Source organism: Camellia sinensis, chromosome 9 (assembly GCF_055761805.1).
Source record: "Camellia sinensis isolate YWXY chromosome 9, ASM5576180v1, whole genome shotgun sequence".
Classification (NCBI taxonomy): domain Eukaryota; kingdom Viridiplantae; phylum Streptophyta; class Magnoliopsida; order Ericales; family Theaceae; genus Camellia; species Camellia sinensis.
The window spans coordinates 192,962,718-192,984,388 of NC_138969.1; the positions used below are offsets into that span (position 1 = coordinate 192,962,718).

The window sequence follows — 21,671 nt, forward strand, 5'->3', positions numbered from 1 at the left end:
GGCGGAACAGAACTACCCATTGTTAGAAAAAATGTCCTTGGCCTTGGTCACCGCCTCCAGACGACTCCGCCCTTACTTCCAAGCCCATTCCATAGTGGTCCACATTGACCAACCGTTAAAGAAGATAACGCAATAACCAGAGCTTTTCGGCAGGCTTATGCAATGGTCGGTCGAACTCAGTCAGTTTGATATCTCCTACCGGCCTCGGACAGTAATTAAGGGACAGGCTATTACCGACTTCATCCTGGAATTCACTAACCTCACCCCAACCACAACTCCTCCACCCCCACCGACCCCTACCGAGCCAGAAGACCCCCACTCTTGGATCCTCAACGTCGACGGATCGTCCCGCAAAGAAGGCAATGGGGCTGGTCTCATCCTCACCACCCCTAACAATGGTTATTTCAAATGTGCTCTCCGCTTTCTGTTCGATGCAAGCAATAATGAGGCCGAGTATGAGGCATTGATAGTAGGTCTCCGTCTAGCTAGAGACATTGGTGTCAGCCATATCCGAGTGTTCAGTGACTCCCAGCTTATTGTTGGACAAATTACGGGGGAATTCGAGGCCAGGGACGACATAATGTGGGCTTATAGGGATCTCGCACTCCCCCTTGCTTGTCTCTTCAATACTTTCCACATCCAGCATATCCCTCGGGCGGAAAACTCCAAGGCAGATAAGATGGCTCAATTAGTCTCTGCAGACCAGTCAGATCTCAACTACGGTGTTCGCCTCGGATACCTGACCCACCCTGCCATATCCCCCGACCAGCATGCGGTCCATTTCCTCCAAAATGAACCTATCCCCTGGGCGTCCGACATCTTTCTATTTTTGACAACAGAGGAACTACTAGATGACAAATAGCGGGCCGCCAAAGTCAGGGTCCAGTTGTCCAATTACATTCTTGTCGATGGTCTTTTGTACAAGAGGGGCTTTTCACGCCCATACCTCAGATGCCTCAATCCTGCTTAGGCGACTTACGCGATAAGAGAAATCCATGGGGGCGTATGTGGCAATCATTCGGGTGGCAGGTCCCTAGCCCACAAAATACTTCGTACTGGTTATTTTTGGCCCACTCTCAATCAAGATGCGACAGACTTCGTGCTCAAATGTGATAAGTGTCAACACTTTGCCAACATACCCCATGCCCCTCCTACAGAATTGATCACACTCTGCCGTCCCTACCTATTCGCCAAATGGGAAATCGACCTGGTCAGCCTATTGCCCACTAGCCGAGGCCAAACCAAGTTCGCCATTGTCGCCATTGATTACTTCACTAAATGGGTAGAAGCAGAACCCCTTGCCACAATTACCAAGCGGAACATAACCAGATTCATCTAGCAGTCGATCATCTGTAGATTTGGCATTCCTCAAGCCATCATCTCCGACAACGGTAAACAATTTGACAATGCCAAGTTCAAGAAATTTTGCACAGAGCTCCAAATCCAGCCATGCTTCTCCTCTCCAGGCCATCCCCAAGCCAATGGCCAAGTTGAGGTCACCAACCGTTCTCTCCTGAAGATCATCAAAACCAAACTAGAAGCTGCTAAAGGACTTTGGGATGAGGAATTACCTAATGTACTCTGAGCTTACCGCACCGCCGCTCGGACTCCCACTGGGAAGACCCCCTTTCGCCTAACATACGGCGCTGAGGCGGTCATCCCAGTGGAAGTCGGTCTGCCAACCCCAAGGGTTTTACACCCGAATCCAGAACTAATTGAAGAGCTACGTCGGGCAGACCTAGATCCGATCGAAGAACTCCGAGAAACCACCGCTGTTAGACGGGCCTCATACCAACAAAAAATGAGAGCACACTACAACCGCAAAGTCAGACCGAGGGAATTCGCCGTGGGGGACCTTGTTTTGCGAGAAGTAACTCTTGCCACAAAAAATCCGACTGAGGGCAAACTGGTAGCCAAGTGGAAGGGACCTTACGTTGTGAAAGCCAGACCACGTCCGGGCACTTACCGACTTCAGGACATGGAAGGTCGAGACCTCCCCCATCCTTGGAACGCTGAGCATTTGAAGCGCTATTTTCAATAAAAGTTGTACTTTTGTATTGTCCAATTGTTGTATGCTTTATTTGACAGTTTACACACTTGAATGTTCTCATTTTCTCCTCATATGGTGTAAATTTATGATCCAATGGGCTACACTTTGTATGACAGCAAGCTTGTATCTCAGTTATCTGTGGTATTCCAATAACGCTTTGGTTGCAGCCTCAGCCAGACTGAGCACAAAAAGCCTCAGCTAGACTGAGCATGAAGAGCTTGGCCAGGCCGAGTCGCTAAAAGCCTCAGCCAGACCGAGCACAAAAAGCCTCAGCCAGATTGAGCATGAAGAGCTCGACCAGATCGAGTCCCTAAAAACCTCAGCCAGACTAAGCACAAAGAGCCTCAGCCAGACTGAGCATGAAGAGCTCGGCCAGACCGAGTCACTAAAAGCATCAGCTAGACCGAGTCCCTAAAAGTCTCAATCAAACTGAGCACAAAAAGCCTCAGCCAGACTGAGCATGAAGAGCTCGGCCAGACCGAGTCACTAAAAGCATCAGTCAGACCGAGTCACTAAAAGCCTCAGCCAGACTAAGCACAAAAAGCCTCAGCCAGACTGAGCATGAAGAGCTCGGCCAGACCGAGTCACTTAAAGCCTCAGCCAGACTGAACATGTAAAGCACGTTCAAACCGAGTTACTTTAAGCCTAAGCCAGACTGAGCCACCATTGCAACTTCATGATCGTAAGCATAGTGGCCATACTTAGTCAAATTCTAGTCCAACGTTTTCCAAATTAGACTGGTTCTTTAACACTCTTGCAAGTTGAACTTCACTCTGCATTGAGTTTTTCTCACATTCACTCCGCATTGAATTTTTCTTACGTTTTAAACTTCACTTTACATTCAGTTTTCCTTACATTTTGCACTTTACAATGATTTATACACAAGCATTATACAAGTCACCATTCTCATTCATTTCAGATGCACAAACAAAAGCAATAGCATGAAAATAAGACTCAAAATTTTATTTATTTACAAACTTGTACATAAGTTTATTACAGTCATTCAAAAAAAAAAAAAAAAACAAAACAAAACAAACAACTAAAACTCTAAGTACAAATTTTGTTCACTTCCATCATTCCTCCTCACTTGACACAAGGTCTTCTTCTTCAACGCCCTCGTCTAGGGGGGTCTAGGCCACGTCATCATCGTCAATCTTGACACTACTCAAGTCTAAGTTTGGGAACAGCTCTTCCGCTCTACGCTTGAACATCTTCCACCCGCTGTCCCAGAACTCAACCATTTTCGTGTTTATAGAAGTCCGACCGCTGGAAGCTCTGGATCACTTCTGCTTCACTCCTGCCCCCAGCGGTCGTCCCCGACGGACCAGCCCCCGTAGCCTCTTTTCTCGCCAAGTTGCTGGCAACAGTAGCATCGATGACCATCTGAAAGTCAACAGACGCCTTAAATTGCTCTACTGCTGCCACGCATAGATCGGGGTATGTTGCCCTTTCAGAGGCTGCCTTAGTTTTCTCTTCCCCCAACTCCTTCTCCAACCGCGCCCTCTCTTCCATCGCCATAGCACGCTCATCTTTCAGCTCCTTCTGCAGCCCAGCAATCTTCAGGTCTGCTTCATTATTTTCTTTGATTTGCTGGGCGCGCAGTTCTTCATTACTGGTCATAGCCTCTTCAAACCGCTCGGTGGCGACCGTGCAGGCATTTTGAGCATCCCCCAGCTTCTCCTGCTCGCCAGCCAGCTGGAATTCGAGCGACACTACCTTGCGGCGTTCGTCCTCTAGCTCCAACTTGACCGTGAGCATCTCAGCATGAGCTCGAACGGCAACATTGCGCTGCACGATCGCCAGCACCTCCATCTTCTTCGCTTTCTGGGCCTCTTCCAACCCCTTAGCGCAAACGCTCCGTGCGGTCCTCCTCCACCCCGTAATTTCACTCCTCAAACTCTCAAGTTGGGCCTTCGCCTACTCCAACTTAGCCTTCAGAGGCTTCAGTTCACCTTTTGCAGCCGCCGCCTTTCTCAGCAGAGCCCCTGCTAAAATGGTCGCCTCCATTTGGGCAGAGCACAACCCCCTTAGCAGCTTAGCCTCATTGAACTTGGTGGCAGAGCGCGCAGCTGCTTCGTCCACTACCCGCAAGAGCAAATCTGCAGCTGTCCTGGTTGGTCCTTCTTTTCCCTCCAGTCGCCCAGACACTGCAGGAGCATGGTAGATCGCATACTTCACCTTGACCCCCCCTTCTTAGGGCGCAGGGCCCCCCTTGGGCTGCTGCTCCATCACTTCCTTAGGGTCAGCTGACCCACTCTCCACTGGCACCTTGGGCCTGGCACTCAGGTGCTCTTCTTTCTCTTGGCCCCCCTAACCTTCGTCCCCTTGTACTTCGGGGGCAACCACCATTTCTGAGGTCGCCCCCACTGCCTTCTCCCCTGCCTCCTCCGCCATGGGGGTAACCTCCCCGCCAACCCTCATCCTCTTCGACCCAGGCGCATCTGAGGACCCCTCAGGGACAACCCTCATCATCTTCTTCTTCTTCTTCTTTAGAACCTTCCCCTCCTCGTTTGCCCTCTCCTTCACTGGATCAACTGGGGGCGGTCGTGGCTCAAAACTACCCAAGTCTTTTTCCCCTAGCGGCTTGGGACGCGGTCGGATTCTTTCCCTCGCGACCGGTTTTGGTGGTGGGCCTAACTACGTTTCTTTAAACTTTTGGGGTTTGGCAAAAATGGTCCGATCCTCCGCCTCTTGCGCCTTCCTTCTCGCCTCTAGTTTTGCCGGTGCCAGATCTCCACCGGTCGGCTGAGGGCCCAATCCTGCGGCGAACAAAGTAGACGGCTGGACGAGATCGTCCCATTTGACGCCCTCCTTCTCACTCCATGCCTTCACCTTTTTCACCCTCTCCTCCGCTACGACCCCCAGCTTTGGCTCCACAGACTTGGTGGGCACTCTCCACACTATGCGCACTCCTACTTCCCCGTTCGCGGACACGTAGAACCACCGCGGCCTCCATCCCTTAATTGATGACGGCAACCCAGCCACCAGACCCCTTCCTGCCGCCGCTTGCAAAGTGACCCAAGTTTCTTGCTGGCCCGAGGCCTTGTAGCAAGCAAAAAACTCGTCCACCATCATAGTCGCCCCCTCGTTCGCCTTCGGCCACGCACTTGCACAGGCCAGTACAATCTTCTACGCGTTGGGCATTAGTTGGCCTGGCGCCACTTCCAGTCGGTTTAAGATATCCACAACTACCTGCGGAAGCGGCAGCCTCAACCCACTCTTCAACGCCTCCTCGTAGAGGGCAAACTCCCCCGGCTAGGCGTCGGACGGCCTCTCCGTTGGTGTTGGTAACATCAATTCTATTTCTGTAGGAACCTGGTATTTTTTGCGCATGCCCTCCAACTCCCCCGCAGTAACGATCGACTTGTCAGCCTTCGTATGCCAGTGATCTGGCTCAGCCTGGTTGACTGGCTTCGGAGCCGCTATCATTGTCAACGAACGCGGTGGTCCCGCCAACTCCCTTACTCTCTCCACTTGCCTCTCCGTCCTATACTGCTCCGCCAACTCCACCGCATCGTTGTCCCCTAGTGGATCAACCCTGGCAGTTCTAGCTTCTTCTTGGGCCATTTCTGTCGTATGTTTGCGAATGGCTTCGGATGCGGGCGCAAGAAAATTCAAAAAGTGTTGCAGAGGCGTATCGCTAGCAACGAAGGAGTTTACACTTGGAATGTTTTGATCTTTTACAAAAAGGTAGGTAAAGCGGATAATACCAAAGGCCCACGGCTTGCTTGTATTCCAAGAGTCACAATTAATTCTCGCCAGTTTGAAAATTTTCAAAATTCCGCCACAACTGTCTTTTCAACACCCTATAATGACCTATCGTCTCGCCTATCGCCCAACGCCTAACCTCCCCCACTACGAGATTCTGCCACGTGTACGGCCACGATCCACTACCCCTTTTCCCTTTCCTATCTATTCCACTTCACTTCAGGACGTGCCCCACCACCTCTCGAGCCCCGCGCCACACCACTCGGCCACCCTTCGCGGTCGGCCTTCCGCATGGTCAGCCCCCCCCACTTGGCCACCCTTCGCGGTTGGCCTTCGACACGGTCGGCCCCTCCATTCGGCTACCCTTCGCGGTCGGCCTTCGGCACGGTTGGTCCCTCCACTCGGCCACTCTTCGCGGTCGGCCTTCCGCATGGTCGGTCACCCCGCTTCGTCGGCCTTCACCCTGCCGGTCTTTCACAGCCCTCATTCTCTTCAATATTCCCTTCGTTGGGCTAAAGCTGCACTCGGGAATTGGGGACTACTGCCATGGGTAAGCCCATAAATATTAGAGCCCACTATTTAGGGCCCAATACATATCTCAAATGCTAAAGCCCAGCACCGCCGAAGCCCCATGTAGCAATTAGAACCAATGACATCAAGACACGTGGCAAGAAAAGAGCAAGCTACATCAGCAGACAAAGATCTGTAAAGTTATTGCCACTGCACATCGCCATTAATGAGGCCCCCTTACAGCATTTATTGCGATAACCCCTCTCCGTCGGGACAATACGCCCTCACCTTGAACAAGGTAAGCTACAGCATAGATTTTCGGCCAAGATGACAGGTCGGAAGAGACAACGTAATGATTACCAAAGGATATAAGCAGACGTCGAAGACATGTAGAAGGTTAAGCTTTTCTATCTCTATTTCATCTCTACACTTCACTTCCCTTCCTAACTTGCTCGTCGGAGGGTTTGCTGGGGAATTTCCCGTTCCCCGTTGGACTTTTGTACAGGTTCCTCCGTGGGCTTGGTCATTCGGACGTAGGCTTGAGGAACGTGGATCAGTCCGACCCGTCCCGTCTTCAGAACCGTAACATCAAAATCTTACCCTCATAATAACACTTTATGCATTAAGAACAAGCATAAAAATAATTTTTTGAAATCCAACACATATGAATTTCTTGAAAAGTCACAACACATGATTATTATCTCTCATAATAACACTTTAATGTATTAAGAATAAGCATAAAAAAAAATTTCTTCAAAAGTCCAACACATATGATTATTATCAAAATATTAAATTTTAATATAGTATAATAATAAAAAAAAGACATTTAATTCCTTGAAAAGTTTAAAAAATATGATTATCATCAAATATTAAACTTTAATATAATATAAAAAAAGAAAAAAAGAAGACATTTAAAAAAAAAAAACATTTAAAAATCGCAAAGCATAAAAAAATTTCTTCAAAAGTCAAACACATATGATTATTATCAAAATATTAAACTTTAATATAATATAATATAATAAAAAAAAAGACATTTAATTCCTTAAAAAGTCTAACACATACGGTTATTATTAAAATATTAAACTTTAATATAATATAAAAAAAATAGGCATTAAAAAAAAAGACATTTAAAAATCACAATTCATATATATAGATAATTATAAACAGAATCCATACGTAACACAGGTGACATACTAGTCTTTCATTAAATAAAAAGTGTTTAGCTTCCATCAAATTTTACAGATAACCGTTGAGCCGAACACTGGCTCAAATGTCCTCCCAAGCAGCTGAACTTTCTTTTGAATTTCAATTTTTCCTCATGACTCAATGTCTAGCCGGACATTCTCCCAAATAAAAAATGTGATAAAAATTTTAAATCTACTATTAAAATGCATCGTGGGAAATTAAATTTTTATTAAATTTTTGTTCAAATTTTAAAAAAAAAATTTAATGCAACTTTGGAGATCCCCTCGATACTCCCTCTTTTTAGCTCTCAGACAAAAGAACACCACGCAAACCACACTTCCTCTTCCACCCCCTTCATGGCGGAGCCGATCGGTCGAACCGAACCGGACAATAAGCGTCTAAAATACGCCTTCGACGCCGGCTTCTTATCCGGCGCACACCCCTCCGACACTCCCGACACCGACGACGATGGAGACTCCGTGACTCGACGGAGCTCCGACTCGGAGAGTGCCGATTCCGACACCGACTCGGAAGGTTTGAACGATTTGGCGGCGAGTTTCCAAGTCTTCTCTGAATCTATGCTGAGAATGGAGCTAGCCGAGTTGGAGATGGCCAAGGCAAGGGAAGCGTCGCGGTTGGAGGCGGAGAAGCGGCGAGCTCAGCTGGAATCCGAGTTGACTCAGATGCTGCTGCAGACTCAGTTGCAGATCGCGTCGTACATTTCGCAACCGAGTCCTACTTCGAGTCGAAAGCGAAAGCGCTCAGATGAAGATAATTCCTCGATCTCTTCTGAGAGGTAAAAAAGTTTGTGTGAATTTCTCTCTCTCTATCTCTCACTCTTCCGAGTCGAGTTTTAACTCAGTGAGTTCATTTCACTTTGCTGAATGAATGCAGGGAAGGAGGAGCAATGTTGGTGAGTTTGCTCCAGTGCAATCTGATCTAATTAATGGACTCTACTTGATTTCTAGAATTTTATTTCAAGTGTAAAATGTTTTAATATCATGCAACTATTGAGTCTAATAAAAATAAATGTCTTTGTTAGATCAACATTTGCAAAATTGTCTCTTGTTAAACACAAAACTCGTTAATTTATTGAAACTTATGATTCTCCGAGGAATTAGATAGTGGGAAAAAGTCAAATATATATATATATATATATAAATTTTTTTTGCTTGCATTTTCTTTCATCAATTTTCTCGGTAATCAAACAATGAATGAATGAAGGACTACTATGGTATTGGCTAGTAGATGAAGCACTACCTTTGTAACAACACCTCCCAAAAAGATCAATTTGGACTTAAATAACCTACAATTCCATTTTTAAAATAGTGAAGTCATCTACGATAAAATAATCAGAAATCACTATGATACCAGGGCAAAAAAATTCATAGACTGCATTTGTGCCAAAAAAATTTCCCATTTGGAGCAATGTGATATAATTCATCGAGTATACTAGTGTTTAATGGCATTATAAAGCGCAAATGCATTTTCGAAATCAATACATTCCTATGATCAACATCCATGTAGTGGCCTATGTTAAATACCAAGGAATCTCCAAAACCTATGATACCCCGGGGTAAACCACATTGAAAACCCAATTAGCAGTTCTATTAATCAAAATAATATGAACAAAATTAATCTGCCAGTTTTGTCTTTACAGGTAAAAGAGTATATATATATATATCGTGCAGTGTTATATGTAAATATCTAATATCAGCCATGATTGGTTCAACAGCACTAACTACATTGGTACATCTTGCTTGAAGAGATGACATGGGAACAAACCAAAGTGAACAAGTCACTGACGCATTCTTTTTGACCTTCCAAAAGTGCCTGTTAGCATATACATTTATGGTTTGGTCATTATGTTATTATGAGTCTGATTAAAAAAAAAAAGAAGAAAAAAAGTGAACAAATTGGAGAATACCTTAGACGAAGTCTAACTGCGGTTTCTTGGCAGAAGGATCTGGGCTACTTTGATCTGCAATACCAAGTAAAGCCCTACGCCGGTCCATAGCACTCTCAATGTATTCTTGGAGAGGTGGAAGCGACCCATTTTCTGCATCTTTATTTGCTTGGCCTCGAATGATCTGTGTATGGATTTGTTAACAAGACCAGAAGAAGAAGATGACAATTACCAGGAGTTCTATTACCGTTATTACCTTAGATGCCCAGCGTCGCTCTGCTTGCTGACAGGCGTCCCTGATGTCCCTTCCAGACATTCTACATGCCAGCAAGTGCCAATCATGAAGTGAGAAACCCAAAAAAAGTGTTTTAAAATCCTAACATTGTTAACACTTCAACATCATCTAGAAACAGATTTAAATTGAATGAAAACAGAAAATTTCTCCATATATAATAGTGGGCAAGCTGTGTCCTATGATAATAGCAAGGATGCTGCTAGTACCAGACCAATTTCTTCTTTGGATCCCCACTTGTTAAAAAATTATTACAATTTTAACCTATGATAAACTATCAATTCTACCCCCACTCCTACCATTCCAACCCTAACCTTACCCCCAACCAGCCACCAACCCCAACCCTGGGAATGGTGGGGAGGAGAGCGGAGGAAGAGGGTGGAGAGGAGAGGGGCTGGGGGGTGGAGGCAGGAGCTGGTAGTGAATGGGGGTAGGGTTAGGGGTAGGGTTTGAGAGGGTGATGGTGACTTTTGGTATTCAGTGGGGTGTCCAAATTTTTTTTACCAATTTGAATTAGTTGGTGGGAGTCCAAAGATATTATGTGGATGCTATTAGCAGCACCCTAACAGCATTCAATCAAATCACCAAAAAAAAAGAAGCAATAACTAAACACAAGAAGGGAGGAGATAGAATATACAAACCCCAAAAATAGAGAGATGGTTGGGAGGTGGGGGGAGAGTGGTGATTAATGATGTGTTTCACTCAAGTAATGGCATGATCGAGATAGATTAGTTGGATATTTCAAACTTACTCTTCAGTAACCTTGGCAAATGCAGCTAAATCAGATTTTGCCAAGTGCTTTGCATACTGAGCTGCTATTTCCTGACGGGTCTGCTGATCTGGTAAGCCAAAGGTGATCATAGAATCAAACCGACTGACAGAAATGAATGAAACGTATGTTAGTAAACCTTGAATCAATTCTGCATATAACCGTCATATAAGAAAATGTGCACTGGTATACCTAATCAAAGCAGGATCAAGGTCTTGCTTTCTGTTGGTTGCAGCAATGACCACCACTTTTTTCTCCTGCTCAAATCCATCAATCTGCACCAGAAGAGTAAAATTTACAAAGGCCACAGCAAAAACTGTCTAATTCAGCTATATCCTATTTAGTTTAACACATGCTACCAGAGAATGATTACATCTATCATTTCTCGAAAGTATTCAAAGAACATGACAAACAACGAAATTTGAGAAAAAGACAGCACAATCCCACTTTTGAAGGGAATAGTAGGCAGTAAGTTGCAAGGTGTTCGAGGTTCTTTGGATAGTATGAACTGGGAGAATAACATTTTAGACAGAATAGTGCAAACTTCAGTGACAATAATATCATTCAGGAAAATTTAGCAAAATTGTTATACCTGCCGTAATAACACTGATAAGATTCTACGTGTAGCTTCATGCATTTCATTGTCACGAGCAACAGCAAAAGAATCAACCTGTAAATCAGAATGAAAAACAAGTAACAAGGTAATTTCATTTGCAAGAAACTTAAGTTAAACCAGGATAGGATGCATAAGAAGCATAAAAAAAGAAATAGGAAAATAAAATAGGGGAATTGAAAGGAAAAAAAATGAAAACAACTCAAAATAAAAAGCACTTTCATGGAGGTGCAAGTAAGAGTTGTGTCCCATGCCACAACATGCACTTGCACCTCCGTGAAAGTTGAAATTATTTTAATTTGTTTCCACTTTTTGCAATTTCCCAAAATATATTATCACATATATTAAAATGGCACATATTGTGGTGGAGCTGTTTGCATCAATTACCTCATCTAGAAAAATAATAGCGCCATTAGGGATCTCATTGGCGAGGGAAAACACTTTTCCTAACAATCGTTCGCTTTCACCGTAATACTTTGACATAACAATCTCCAATGGCACATAAAGCAATGGAACACCCTGCCATGGAATATCAGATGCATGTTATTTTTAACAAATTTAAATTTAACTCGAGTGCACATTGATACTAGTAAAATACCAATAATTTTGTATACACACCCAATGCAGTACATTTCATGTCATGTGCATGCAAAAGCTTTCAGTATATGTCAACCCGCTAGAAGGGAGATAGCAAGATATTATGCCATTTATCAATGTCAGAAGATAAAGTGTTTATTTATTTAATTTTTTTCAGAAAGCAGTGTTCACCATCTGATGGGTCCACACATTCGAAGTTTCCTTTCTATCTTGTATGAGTTTTACGATGGAAAATGCTCAAAGCAGCCCTTAGGGCTGTTGTTAATGTTGAAAAATGTGCATAGTGCATTGAAATGGGTAAAGAATGAATAAAAATATGTAAAATGTGTATTGGGATTACAAATATTTTGGTATTATGTGGTTCTTACTGACAGCCCTCAGGGCTGCCATTAGCAAGACCCTTTCATGATATCCTAACAAGTTATGATGCTTCAATCGATGTTAGAACTTTTAAATATACCACTACGATCACCTTACCATAAATTTACATTTCAAAATGTAAACCAACCAATATATACAAAGAATCTTGAAGGAGAAAAATAAAATATCAGCCAAAATTATGTAGAAAATCAAGATTATTCTAATGGAGCACATGGTCACTCCACAATTTAAAACTATGTGAGTGTTTGGGAAGTTGCTATTTTAGTAAGCTAAAATTTTTGTGTTTGGGAAGATGATTGGATTTTTTGTAGTTGGATGTGATGTTTGTGAGAGAAAAAGTGAAATGATTATGGGTTTGATGTGACATTTTGTCTTATTAGCTATTTTAGTCTATTTTGTGAATTTTAGCCTAAACAAAGCTAAAACTTTGCTTGCCAAACACCCCCTATATCTAGCGGAATTAAAAGCAAGGCCAAGAAACAACTAATAAAATTATGATTAATGTGCCAAGTGGAATACCGCTTGATTAGCTATTACACGAGCACAAGATGTCTTCCCAGTACCTGAAATTGAAAAGGCATTATGAGGAAGCAAATCTGCCAATTGGCAAACTTAAAACTACGAACTAAAGTGCTAGCTCCATTGGTTCAATTAACAACATTACTGAAGAATTAAGAAATTCAAGATAAAGCCAAGAGAAGAAAATCCCAGTCATTGATTAGGTCTTTACTAGTTCAAATTTAAAACAACAAAAAATGCTCTCTGAGGAGAATTATAGAGTTAAAATTTAGATTCAGCACCTAATGATTCCAATGAAACACAAACCCAACCATTACTGCAATGCCACATTAAACTCTTCAAACATAAGACGCTAAATTTGTCTTTAACCCTTATGAAACTCGTTAAAAAAATGACAAGTTCACAGTAACATGCAACACATTGTGTACAGCCAGTCTTGATTCCCCCACAAGAGAAAGACTATGAAGCATGGACATGGACCTAAGACATGATATAGACACATTGATATAACCAACTCCAGGAAAGTTAGATTTGATGCGTCAAACTAGAAGGCAATTGTGTTGGAACACTAGTGTGACAAACTATCATTCTTTACGAATATTCCTAATGTCTTAAACTTCAAACCTATAATATCAAAACTCTCACATAAAAAAAATTACAGCAACGCTATATGAATTTCGACCAAATTCAATGGAATTTAACCTCAATATATCCAATCCACATTATTTATAAAGTATCCCAAAAAAAAAAAAAATTCAATATATCCCAATCCTCTTTATAAATAAGTCAAAGAATTTGAAACTCTTTTGCTGTGTTTGGTTGGGAGATTTGAAAAGAGAAATGGAAAAAGCAGGTGAAATGTAAATAAAACATACCTATATTTCACCTAGTGTCACACACCTTTTTCTTTCCAAATCATTTCTCAAATCCCCCAACCAAACACAACGTTTATGTTCTTCTAAGAACTATACTCTAATTCTAGTTGAAGATGCCATTATTCAACATTCCAGATGCATCAAACGTGTCCTCGAGTACTCCAGAAATATCATATACTTACCAAAACTAATTTCCTCATTAACAATATGACTAGGGATTGAGAGATTAGAATTCACAAGAGCTCAAAAAGTATCAATATCCACTATATTCTATATAGATTTAACTGACTTGCACAGGCATTTTAATACATAGAAAGATCAAGCACGGTTCCACATGAGATTCAAAGTCGACCAACTGGGAAAGAGAGAGAGATCAGCCTTGGAATGAGGGCTTGCATTACTTTTAATCCAAAGGTCAATTGCTCCAACAATTAGGGGCACAGGATGGATTGCTTGTTTCAATCCATCACACAGTGCAATTACTGATTCAGTATGTTCTTTAAATATCCATTACACAAAAATTAAACCCACAAACATAAAGAATCATCAGACTCAATGACGTTGGGGCTATAAACATTTCATTTTCCCTTCAACATCATGAAAAAGAAGCAATGCCATCTATTGATTCTTCTAGCATTAGTAGAACCATATGTTTTCAAATGTATTTGAGAGTCTTATTCTGAACTAGAACACAAACCTGGTGGACCTTCAAAGAGCACTGCTCGCGGTCTATTTGTCTCAAACTTAGTACGGGTTCCTCGAGCAATGTCATCATACACTTCAGGACTTTGAAGAGCTAACAATATTGTGTCTTCAATGTCCCTAGACAACAAACAATGAAAAAAAATCAAATTTGAACACCTCCTCGGAACAACTAGCAGCCCTGAATATTGAAGGGTTACCAAAAACAACTAAATCCATGATTATTATAATAAGATTGCAAGAGAAATGCTGAAGGGTTAACAAAAACTTTTAAATCTATGATTAAGATAAGTAAGACATCCTAGCAGACATATCATGGTTGCATGGCGCAAACCTAGAAACAGCTGAAGATAATGTGCTTCAGGCTTGCATTGTGAACTACAAAAAGGATTTGGCAACTAGAAGTTTAAGCCAAAAAATAAAAAAATCACTATAAGCTGTCACATCACTCTCTCTACTTTTTTATACATCTTTTCGTAAAAAGCCAAAATGTTATTAAAAAAGCTTGTTCCCAAACCAAGCCTTATATACTAAATTCAACAACAATATAGCAATAAAGATGCTACAAATCCTAGATCATAGCTTACCGTTTTTGCTGATTATATCCAGCAATATTGTCCCATGATATCTCAGTCTGTGAATGACCGAGATTGGGCTCATTAAGTCCATAGATTCTCACTCCCATGGCCTCTAGACTAGAAACTGATTTTTCTGAAGATGGCTTCTGTGTAGTATCCCCCCTTGGTTTTGTTTCCAAGGTTCTATTTTGTCTTGCTAATTGTAACACAGATACCAAAGCATCAAGCTCCTTGGAACTAAAGCTCCCCCGCTTTATGAACTCAATTTCCTGCACATATTATACAAACTGATATGAGAAATTACTTACATAAGTGTTTTTTTTTCTTCCAGTTTTAAAGTAAGCTAACAAAATGGAAGAATAAATCCAAATGAAAATGGTGTCATAAATAGCAAGAAATGAAGCAAAACCGCTTTGTCAGTGCTAATGAGTGAACGAAACATGAGAATGCATAAATCTCCGTCAAGTGCATTTGTATCATCTGGATGCCCCTGAACCCCACTAGTTTCTTTTTGTTTTTCTGGACGGCTAAGTGTTAGTTGCCAAGCAACTGCACTGAAACATAACCAAAACAATTATTTAGTATTCATTATAATTAGTTTAAATATATAATGACCCAGGTGCACATCTGATATACTTCACCAGTGATCCTCATTAAGGCAAAGAAAAATAACTGCTTGATAAAATTGAAGATTTAAGAATTGTAAATTTTTAGGACTGTAATTCTAGAGAAGAAATATTTAAGCACTGACTTTTTAAATCTGCAAATTTTAATATAAACATATTAGTTGAGGGTAACTTAAAATAAAAACTACCTTTCATTGAGTGTAGTAAGCATTCAATGGTAAGTCAAGTAAGTCTCTTTGACTTCAAGTTAACCAATCAAAAAATAAAAGGAATCTTTCTGGCTTAAAATTAAGATCCATTTTCAGTCATTTCCAGATTTAAGTGGTATGTGATTATGTGTTATCAAAAGCACTTAATCATGAAACTAATGAATGCATTTACTTATAAATACTTAATTAATTTTGTCATCAAACAGGGTTAAAATCACATCATGTGTTACAAGGACTCACGTACAAGAATCGGCTGTGGGTACACGTCCAAGCATCAGACCTCCCTAAACCCTTAATCTTAGGATATAGGATTGGGATGTGGATACGTCCTGAACAATTAAAAAAATTATATATTGTATAATATCCGGACATAAGATTTTATTATTTACGAATGGACTAGAAATTTAATTGGATTTAAGGGGAAAATATAAGGAGAGGCTATAAATTTTTCTTTACTATCAAATGTGAGTTCCTTCTTCAAACATTATTAAAAATTAAAGAATCTGAATGCCTAATTTAGATACGATGGTTAGACACATATTTCATACCTTTACCCGTATGTTTAATGGACATGGGGGTACACTACAGGATAAAAGAGTCCATGTAACATTGATCACATCTATGAACATAAGACAATTGATTATCACCACAGCCAAAGCATCAGACTAACCTATCCCAAGCCCGCAACACCATGTCTGATCCAGTACCACGGTCTTCAACCTTCAGTCCAAGGCTTGAAACAAGGTTTGCAATCAAGAGTGGAATTTCACAGGTTGGAGGAATTTGGAATTTGATCGTGATCTGTAACATACCATCCTGTTAGAATGCAGTAATAATGATAATGGAAGAAGCCTAATTGCATTCAATCTTAATTTCTATTCTACAATTAAACACTTGAATTGAACACACATAAACCCTACAAAAGGGAAATTGCTATACTAGTGAAGAGAAATGAAATGATCAGATAAAACACAACAATAAAGAAATACTGAGTTAAGAATATATATATATATATATATATATGTACATATATGTGATTTTCCTTTACTACAATGTTATGAATTGCTTCTTAAATGGGAATAGCAACACTATTCTGTCAGACTTGAATTTGGTCTCAGTAACATATGAAGAACAATAAAGCAAAAGCCTATTGTACGAAAGATTTCCATCTGGTAGTTTTTTTTTCTGCAGAGGTCTCTGTTTATGATGTTGGTCATCCCATGCACTGTTGTATTGTTGATAAAAGCATACCAAGCAGCAGTCCCAAAGGACATAAATCTAAAAGATTTATTCATACTCCAACTCTCATTCAATGGAAAATTTAAAAAAAAAAAAAAAAAAAAATGAGACTAATCCCAATATTTACAAATACTAGTCTAATAAGAACAGACACACAACAAGCAACACACCACAAACACGACACAGACAAGCCAACAAGACAAGTTTAAAAAATGCAGCACATGACACGTGGAGGACACGCGCAAAATATATATTTTTATATATTTATTATGTCATACATATATATGAACATTTCAGTCAAAGATGATAAAACAATACAACATAACACAATTTTTAATGTTTAAAGATTAGGGATTAATAGGTATAAATGGACATTATTTTCTTTTATCATTGTATTATTTAAGCTATTTTGTTCAAATTTATAATGTTTTTCATGCGTGTCCCCAAGTGTCCAAAGCATGTTTGGGTCTAAAAAGATTACATATAATATGACAAGTTTGGACATGTGTTCTCGAAACGTGATGGGAAGTGCCTGATGCGTATCGGTGTCCAACACGGACACACCACCTTCTTAGAAGTATCTGTGCTACTTAGACTATACCCAAAAGCTCCAAATGAACTTCTAAATGTAAGACCAATTGAATATAATAGTTTGGGACTTTTGAAATGAAGTGACAAAGGTAGGCGCCAAAGTTCTATAATTGAGGTAGCAATCGCTCTAGCAAAAGTAAATACACTAACCTTTTGGCCCTTAACAGCAACAGTAAACCGAGGATAAGAACCATATAGCATTCCTTTGCTTTTGAGTAATTCCTCTAACCGCTGTCTCTCTTTCCTTGCAATTTCCTCCAAGTCCCCATGACTAGAAGGAGATTCTGATGGCAAAGCAGTTTTTGGAGGAGCCTGCACAAAAGGCAAGTCCACAACAAAATCAATACAATGACAGTGGAGATAATAGTGTGACGGGGATTTTATCAGTTTTATCAGATGGGTATATGTGAGTATATTGCATTGTTGATGGGGAGATAATATATTTCTAAAAGTAGACCTCCACAGTTCTCTGTGTGTGTTTTTAGTGTTTATTATAGTTTTGTTATTCATCAACTATTGATTTCCGTTACAAAAAGGAAATTAATTAATAGTCATGAAAATTAATTTTCATTGTGCTATTTCAATTCCCATCATGATCAAGTGCCATGAGGCTCTCTCCGTCTCTGTCTCTCTCTCAAGTTGATGTCAAGTAACAGACAAAGCATGCCACATAAACATTAGAAATATCCACAAATGTGAACAATGAACTGAATAAAAATTCTGGTAGCTATACACAAAATACAAATCTGAGAAGTGATGTAACTGTTTGAACTTTGACGCAAGAAAAGGATGACAATGGAAGAATACAAATCTGAGAAGGGATGTAACTGTTTGAACTTTGAAGCAAGAAAAGGATGACAACGGAAGAATGTCCACACTTGGTACTATCATGATTTACAACACCAACATACCAGACACCATGCCTACCAACACACCCACAGACCCCCCCAAAAAAAATCACACACAAACCTCATCAGCATCTGCATGGGCTATTTGTAGTAGTCCAGCTCCAAACAATCCAGCCAAGATAACTGGAGTCACTGATCTCAGCCGCTGACCTTCAGGTGCATAGTTATGGATATGGTGCTCAAAGGATCCTGCTTACATCAATTTTGAGTATTAATATATACAAGCAATAAGATAATCACCATGTCACACTGGACTCATATAGGTTCCTCCCTGTTCTATATCAACAGGAGACGCTTCTTTCCCTGTATTTCACTTCCTAATAGAAACACAACATTGATGACAAAAATGATAATTGAAGATCTTGAAAGTCACTGTTCGGTCAGGGTAAAGCTTTACATGACAATTTTGCTCAATCCATCTTCATGTATTTCTGTAAACCCTTTTCCTATTAGTAATATTTGACTTTTTTTTATACCTTCCATTTAGCCCAAACTACTAGAGGTCTCTGCTTCATATTTTTTAACCCCTTTCCTCTTTCTCCCTTCTATAAAACTCCCTCTAAGATAAACATTCTGTAAGAAAGAAATAAGACAGAAATTATTTATATTTTTAATTAAAAAAGAGTTCATCTTGGACATAGTAGTCTTTTTTTAAAGGGTAAATTACACTGACCTCCATTGAGGTTTGGAAAAGATGTAGTAATTCCCAGACCCTCCCCCCTTTAGTAAGATTAAATGGACCAAAAATAATGCAAATGGTGCGAAAACACAAAAATAAACAAGGTAGTACACATTTTTGTGTAAAAAGATGACATCATTTTTTCAATCATATAACTAACAAATTATCGATGAAAAGGGGGCTGTGTTATATGAATAAAAATCTCAAGAGAGCTCAATGTAATGGAGTTTACTGTATAATTTACCCTTATTATTATTATTATTATTATTATTATATATATATATATAGAGAGAGAGAGAGAGAGAGAGCTAATTGAAGAAAGAAGGAAAATTTAGTTGAAGCATAAAAAAATCAGATCTCTATGTTGATTACAACAACAGAGAACAAAATTAAACTACAGATAGAAAATGCAATTAAAACTACACGTCCATTCCAATAGTGATTCTACACACTGCTGCAAGAATAAAAAACCTAATCATGTTTACATCCAATTTCATTGAAATTGAGAAGATGACCTTAGAAAAATCAAATGATCAGCAATTCGAATCGACACACGCACACAACACAACACACACACACACACACACACACATATAGATACAAAAATACAGAGACTTACGGTGATAGGGTTGGCGCTGAGCAGGGGTTAGGGTTTTGGAAGAAGCAAGAACACGACACGTCTGAACTGTCCTCGCGAGTCTTCTCAATGCCGCCATGATCGCTCTCTCTCTCTCTCTCTAGAATTGCGAGAGCTCACTGTCAGCGTACCTGCTTGGCGCGCAAGATTCACCGAAACGGTGCGAAATTCAAGCCTTGACGGAGAGAGTAAAGAACGGAGAGAGTAAAGAATGGAATCGTGTAGTTTTGTGGGGAAAATTATTAAACATTTTCGGATTACTACGCGTTCATAATCGGATTACTACGCGTTCGTACTTCCTATTTCATCATTACTCTTATTCATATTTTTCAATCCGTTAATACAATATTCCATTTACTTATTTTTTTACCAATTATAATCATTTTTTAAAAAAAATTATTATCTTATTTTTCGTAATTTTTTGTTTTTATTAAATTTTTTTAATATTTTAAGCAATTTTTTTATTTTTTAGACACACCTAACATAAATGCACTTAAAAAATAAAAAAATTATAAAAAGAAACATTTTAAAAATTCACTGACTATTAAAAATACAAAAAAATACAAGAATTTAGTAATTTTTTTTATATTTTTATGTATTTATTAATTTTTAAAAATATTTTTTCACAAATTTTTTATTTTTTAAATACAGGTGTATCTAAAAAAATTAAAAAAGAATGTTTAAAATTTTAAAAATATTCACTAAAAACAAAAAAAATACGAAAATTAAAAAATTTAATTTTTAAAAAGCTTAATCCAAAAAATTGAAACTAAACAAATTAAATATTAGTAAAATATTACGGGCGTGTTTGGTAACGTTTACGTTTTCAGTTTATATTTACAAAAAATTTATAAACTGGTTTTTGTTTATTTTTAAAAAAATATAAATTACAAACACGTTTGGTAATTGACAAAATGTTTAAAAAAATTTAAAAATATAAAAAAGAGTGAGAAATGGCAAGTGGTGACAAGTGGCGGCGGAAGACGGCGGTGTAAATTGGTGACGGTGGGTGATGGGTAAGTGGGTAACGGTGGCGGGTGGTGAGTGGTAGCGAGTGGGTGGTGGTGGTGGTGGTAGCGGTGGTGGTGGTGGTGGTGGGTGGGTGGGTGGGTGACAGTGGTGGTAGCGGGTGGGTTGCGGATGGCGGGTGGTGGTGGTGGGTGGGTGGGTGGCTGTGGTGGGTGGTAGCGAGTGAGTGGTGGTGGGTGGGTGGTAGTGGCGGGTAGGTGGCGGCGGTGGTGGTGGGTGACGGTGGGTGAAGGTGGCGGGTAGTGGGTGGTAGCGAGTGGGTGGTGGTAGTGGCGGGTGGTGGTGGCGGATGGCGGGTGGTGGTGGGTGGGTGGGTGACGGTGGTGGGTGGTAGGTGGTAGCGAGTGGGTGGCGGTAGTGGTAGTGGGTGGTGGTGGCAGGTGGGTGGCGGGTGGTGGTGGCGGCGGCGATGGGTGTGTGGTGGTGGCGAGTGGGTGGCAGGTGGGTGGTGGGCTGGTGGTGGTTGGGGGTGGGTGGCGGGTGGCGGAAGACGGTGGTGGAAAATGGTGGCGGGTGGTGACTAGTGCTGGGTGGTAAAAAAAAAAAAAACTGAAAACTCAAAATGGAAACACATTTTTTGTGTTTTCATTTTTTGGCCAAATTTATGAACTGAGATTACTGATTTATAAATAAAAAATTTTATCAAACAAGTTTTTATTTGAATTTTTTAAATTTTTGTAAATATAAACAGAAAACTGAAAACGTAAGTGTTACCAAACAGCACCTACGTGTTCATGCGCCGTGAGTACCAAATAATTATCCAGTTTTGTGAGTCGGTTGCGTTGTTGATAGACTTTCTAGAGTGATTTCGAGGGCCCAAGAATGAGTGTTTGGATAAGGGAGCCCAATTGTTTTTGGGCTAAAAGATTCCAGCCTCAAAGCTCAATCTGTAAATTGAGAGGGCTTTGGCCCAGGATGAATTCCAAAACAGCCCAGACCAAAAGCCACATCCAACTGGTTTTTTTTTCTTCTTTTCTTTGACACTCTTTGTCCCGTATTAATCTCAACCATGCTATCCCACTACTGGAATATTATATGGGGAAATTGCAAATCAGTAGTATTACTAAA

At 40.4% G+C, this 21,671-nt stretch overlaps 2 protein-coding genes across 2 annotated transcripts; one reads left to right on the top strand and one right to left on the bottom strand.

The window, feature by feature from the left end:
- Nucleotides 1-7,478: 7,478 nt before the first annotated feature.
- On the top strand, nt 7,479-8,494 carry LOC114266429 (uncharacterized protein At4g22160). Its single transcript, XM_028207320.2, has 2 exons — nt 7,479-8,249; nt 8,348-8,494. Exons 1-2 carry the CDS (start codon nt 7,810-7,812, stop codon nt 8,394-8,396), a joined length of 489 nt encoding a protein of 162 aa, XP_028063121.2. The 5' UTR covers nt 7,479-7,809; the 3' UTR covers nt 8,397-8,494.
- A 545-nt stretch (nt 8,495-9,039) lies between these two features.
- LOC114266428 (P-loop containing nucleoside triphosphate hydrolases superfamily protein) lies at nt 9,040-19,921 on the bottom strand. Its single transcript, XM_028207319.2, has 15 exons — nt 19,557-19,921; nt 18,320-18,447; nt 17,501-17,662; nt 16,191-16,321; nt 15,095-15,239; nt 14,695-14,954; nt 14,103-14,227; nt 12,531-12,574; nt 11,421-11,552; nt 11,013-11,090; nt 10,613-10,695; nt 10,403-10,525; nt 9,616-9,676; nt 9,381-9,543; nt 9,040-9,286 (listed from the first exon to the last, which is right to left on the bottom strand). The coding sequence occupies exons 1-14, from the start codon at nt 19,651-19,653 to the stop codon at nt 9,382-9,384; spliced, it is 1,731 nt and encodes a 576-aa protein (XP_028063120.2). The 5' UTR covers nt 19,654-19,921; the 3' UTR covers nt 9,040-9,286; nt 9,381.
- Between the last annotated feature and the right edge of the window lie 1,750 nt (nt 19,922-21,671).

Bases quoted from the DNA above. Each gene is read 5' to 3' on its own strand.
- LOC114266429 (XM_028207320.2), top strand. From the start codon at position 7,810: ATGGCGGAGCCGATCGGTCGAACCGAACCGGACAATAAGCGTCTAAAA. The intron at 8,250-8,347 runs GTAAAAAAGTTT...GAATGAATGCAG, and splicing joins TCCTCGATCTCTTCTGAGAG to GGAAGGAGGAGCAATGTTGG.
- LOC114266428 (XM_028207319.2), bottom strand. From the start codon at position 19,653: ATGGCGGCATTGAGAAGACTCGCGAGGACAGTTCAGACGTGTCGTGTT. The intron at 14,955-15,094 runs GTTTTGCTTCAT...TAATATGTGCAG, and splicing joins TCATTAGCACTGACAAAGCG to GAAATTGAGTTCATAAAGCG. The intron at 9,544-9,615 runs GTAATAACGGTA...ATCCATACACAG, and splicing joins AGCGACGCTGGGCATCTAAG to ATCATTCGAGGCCAAGCAAA.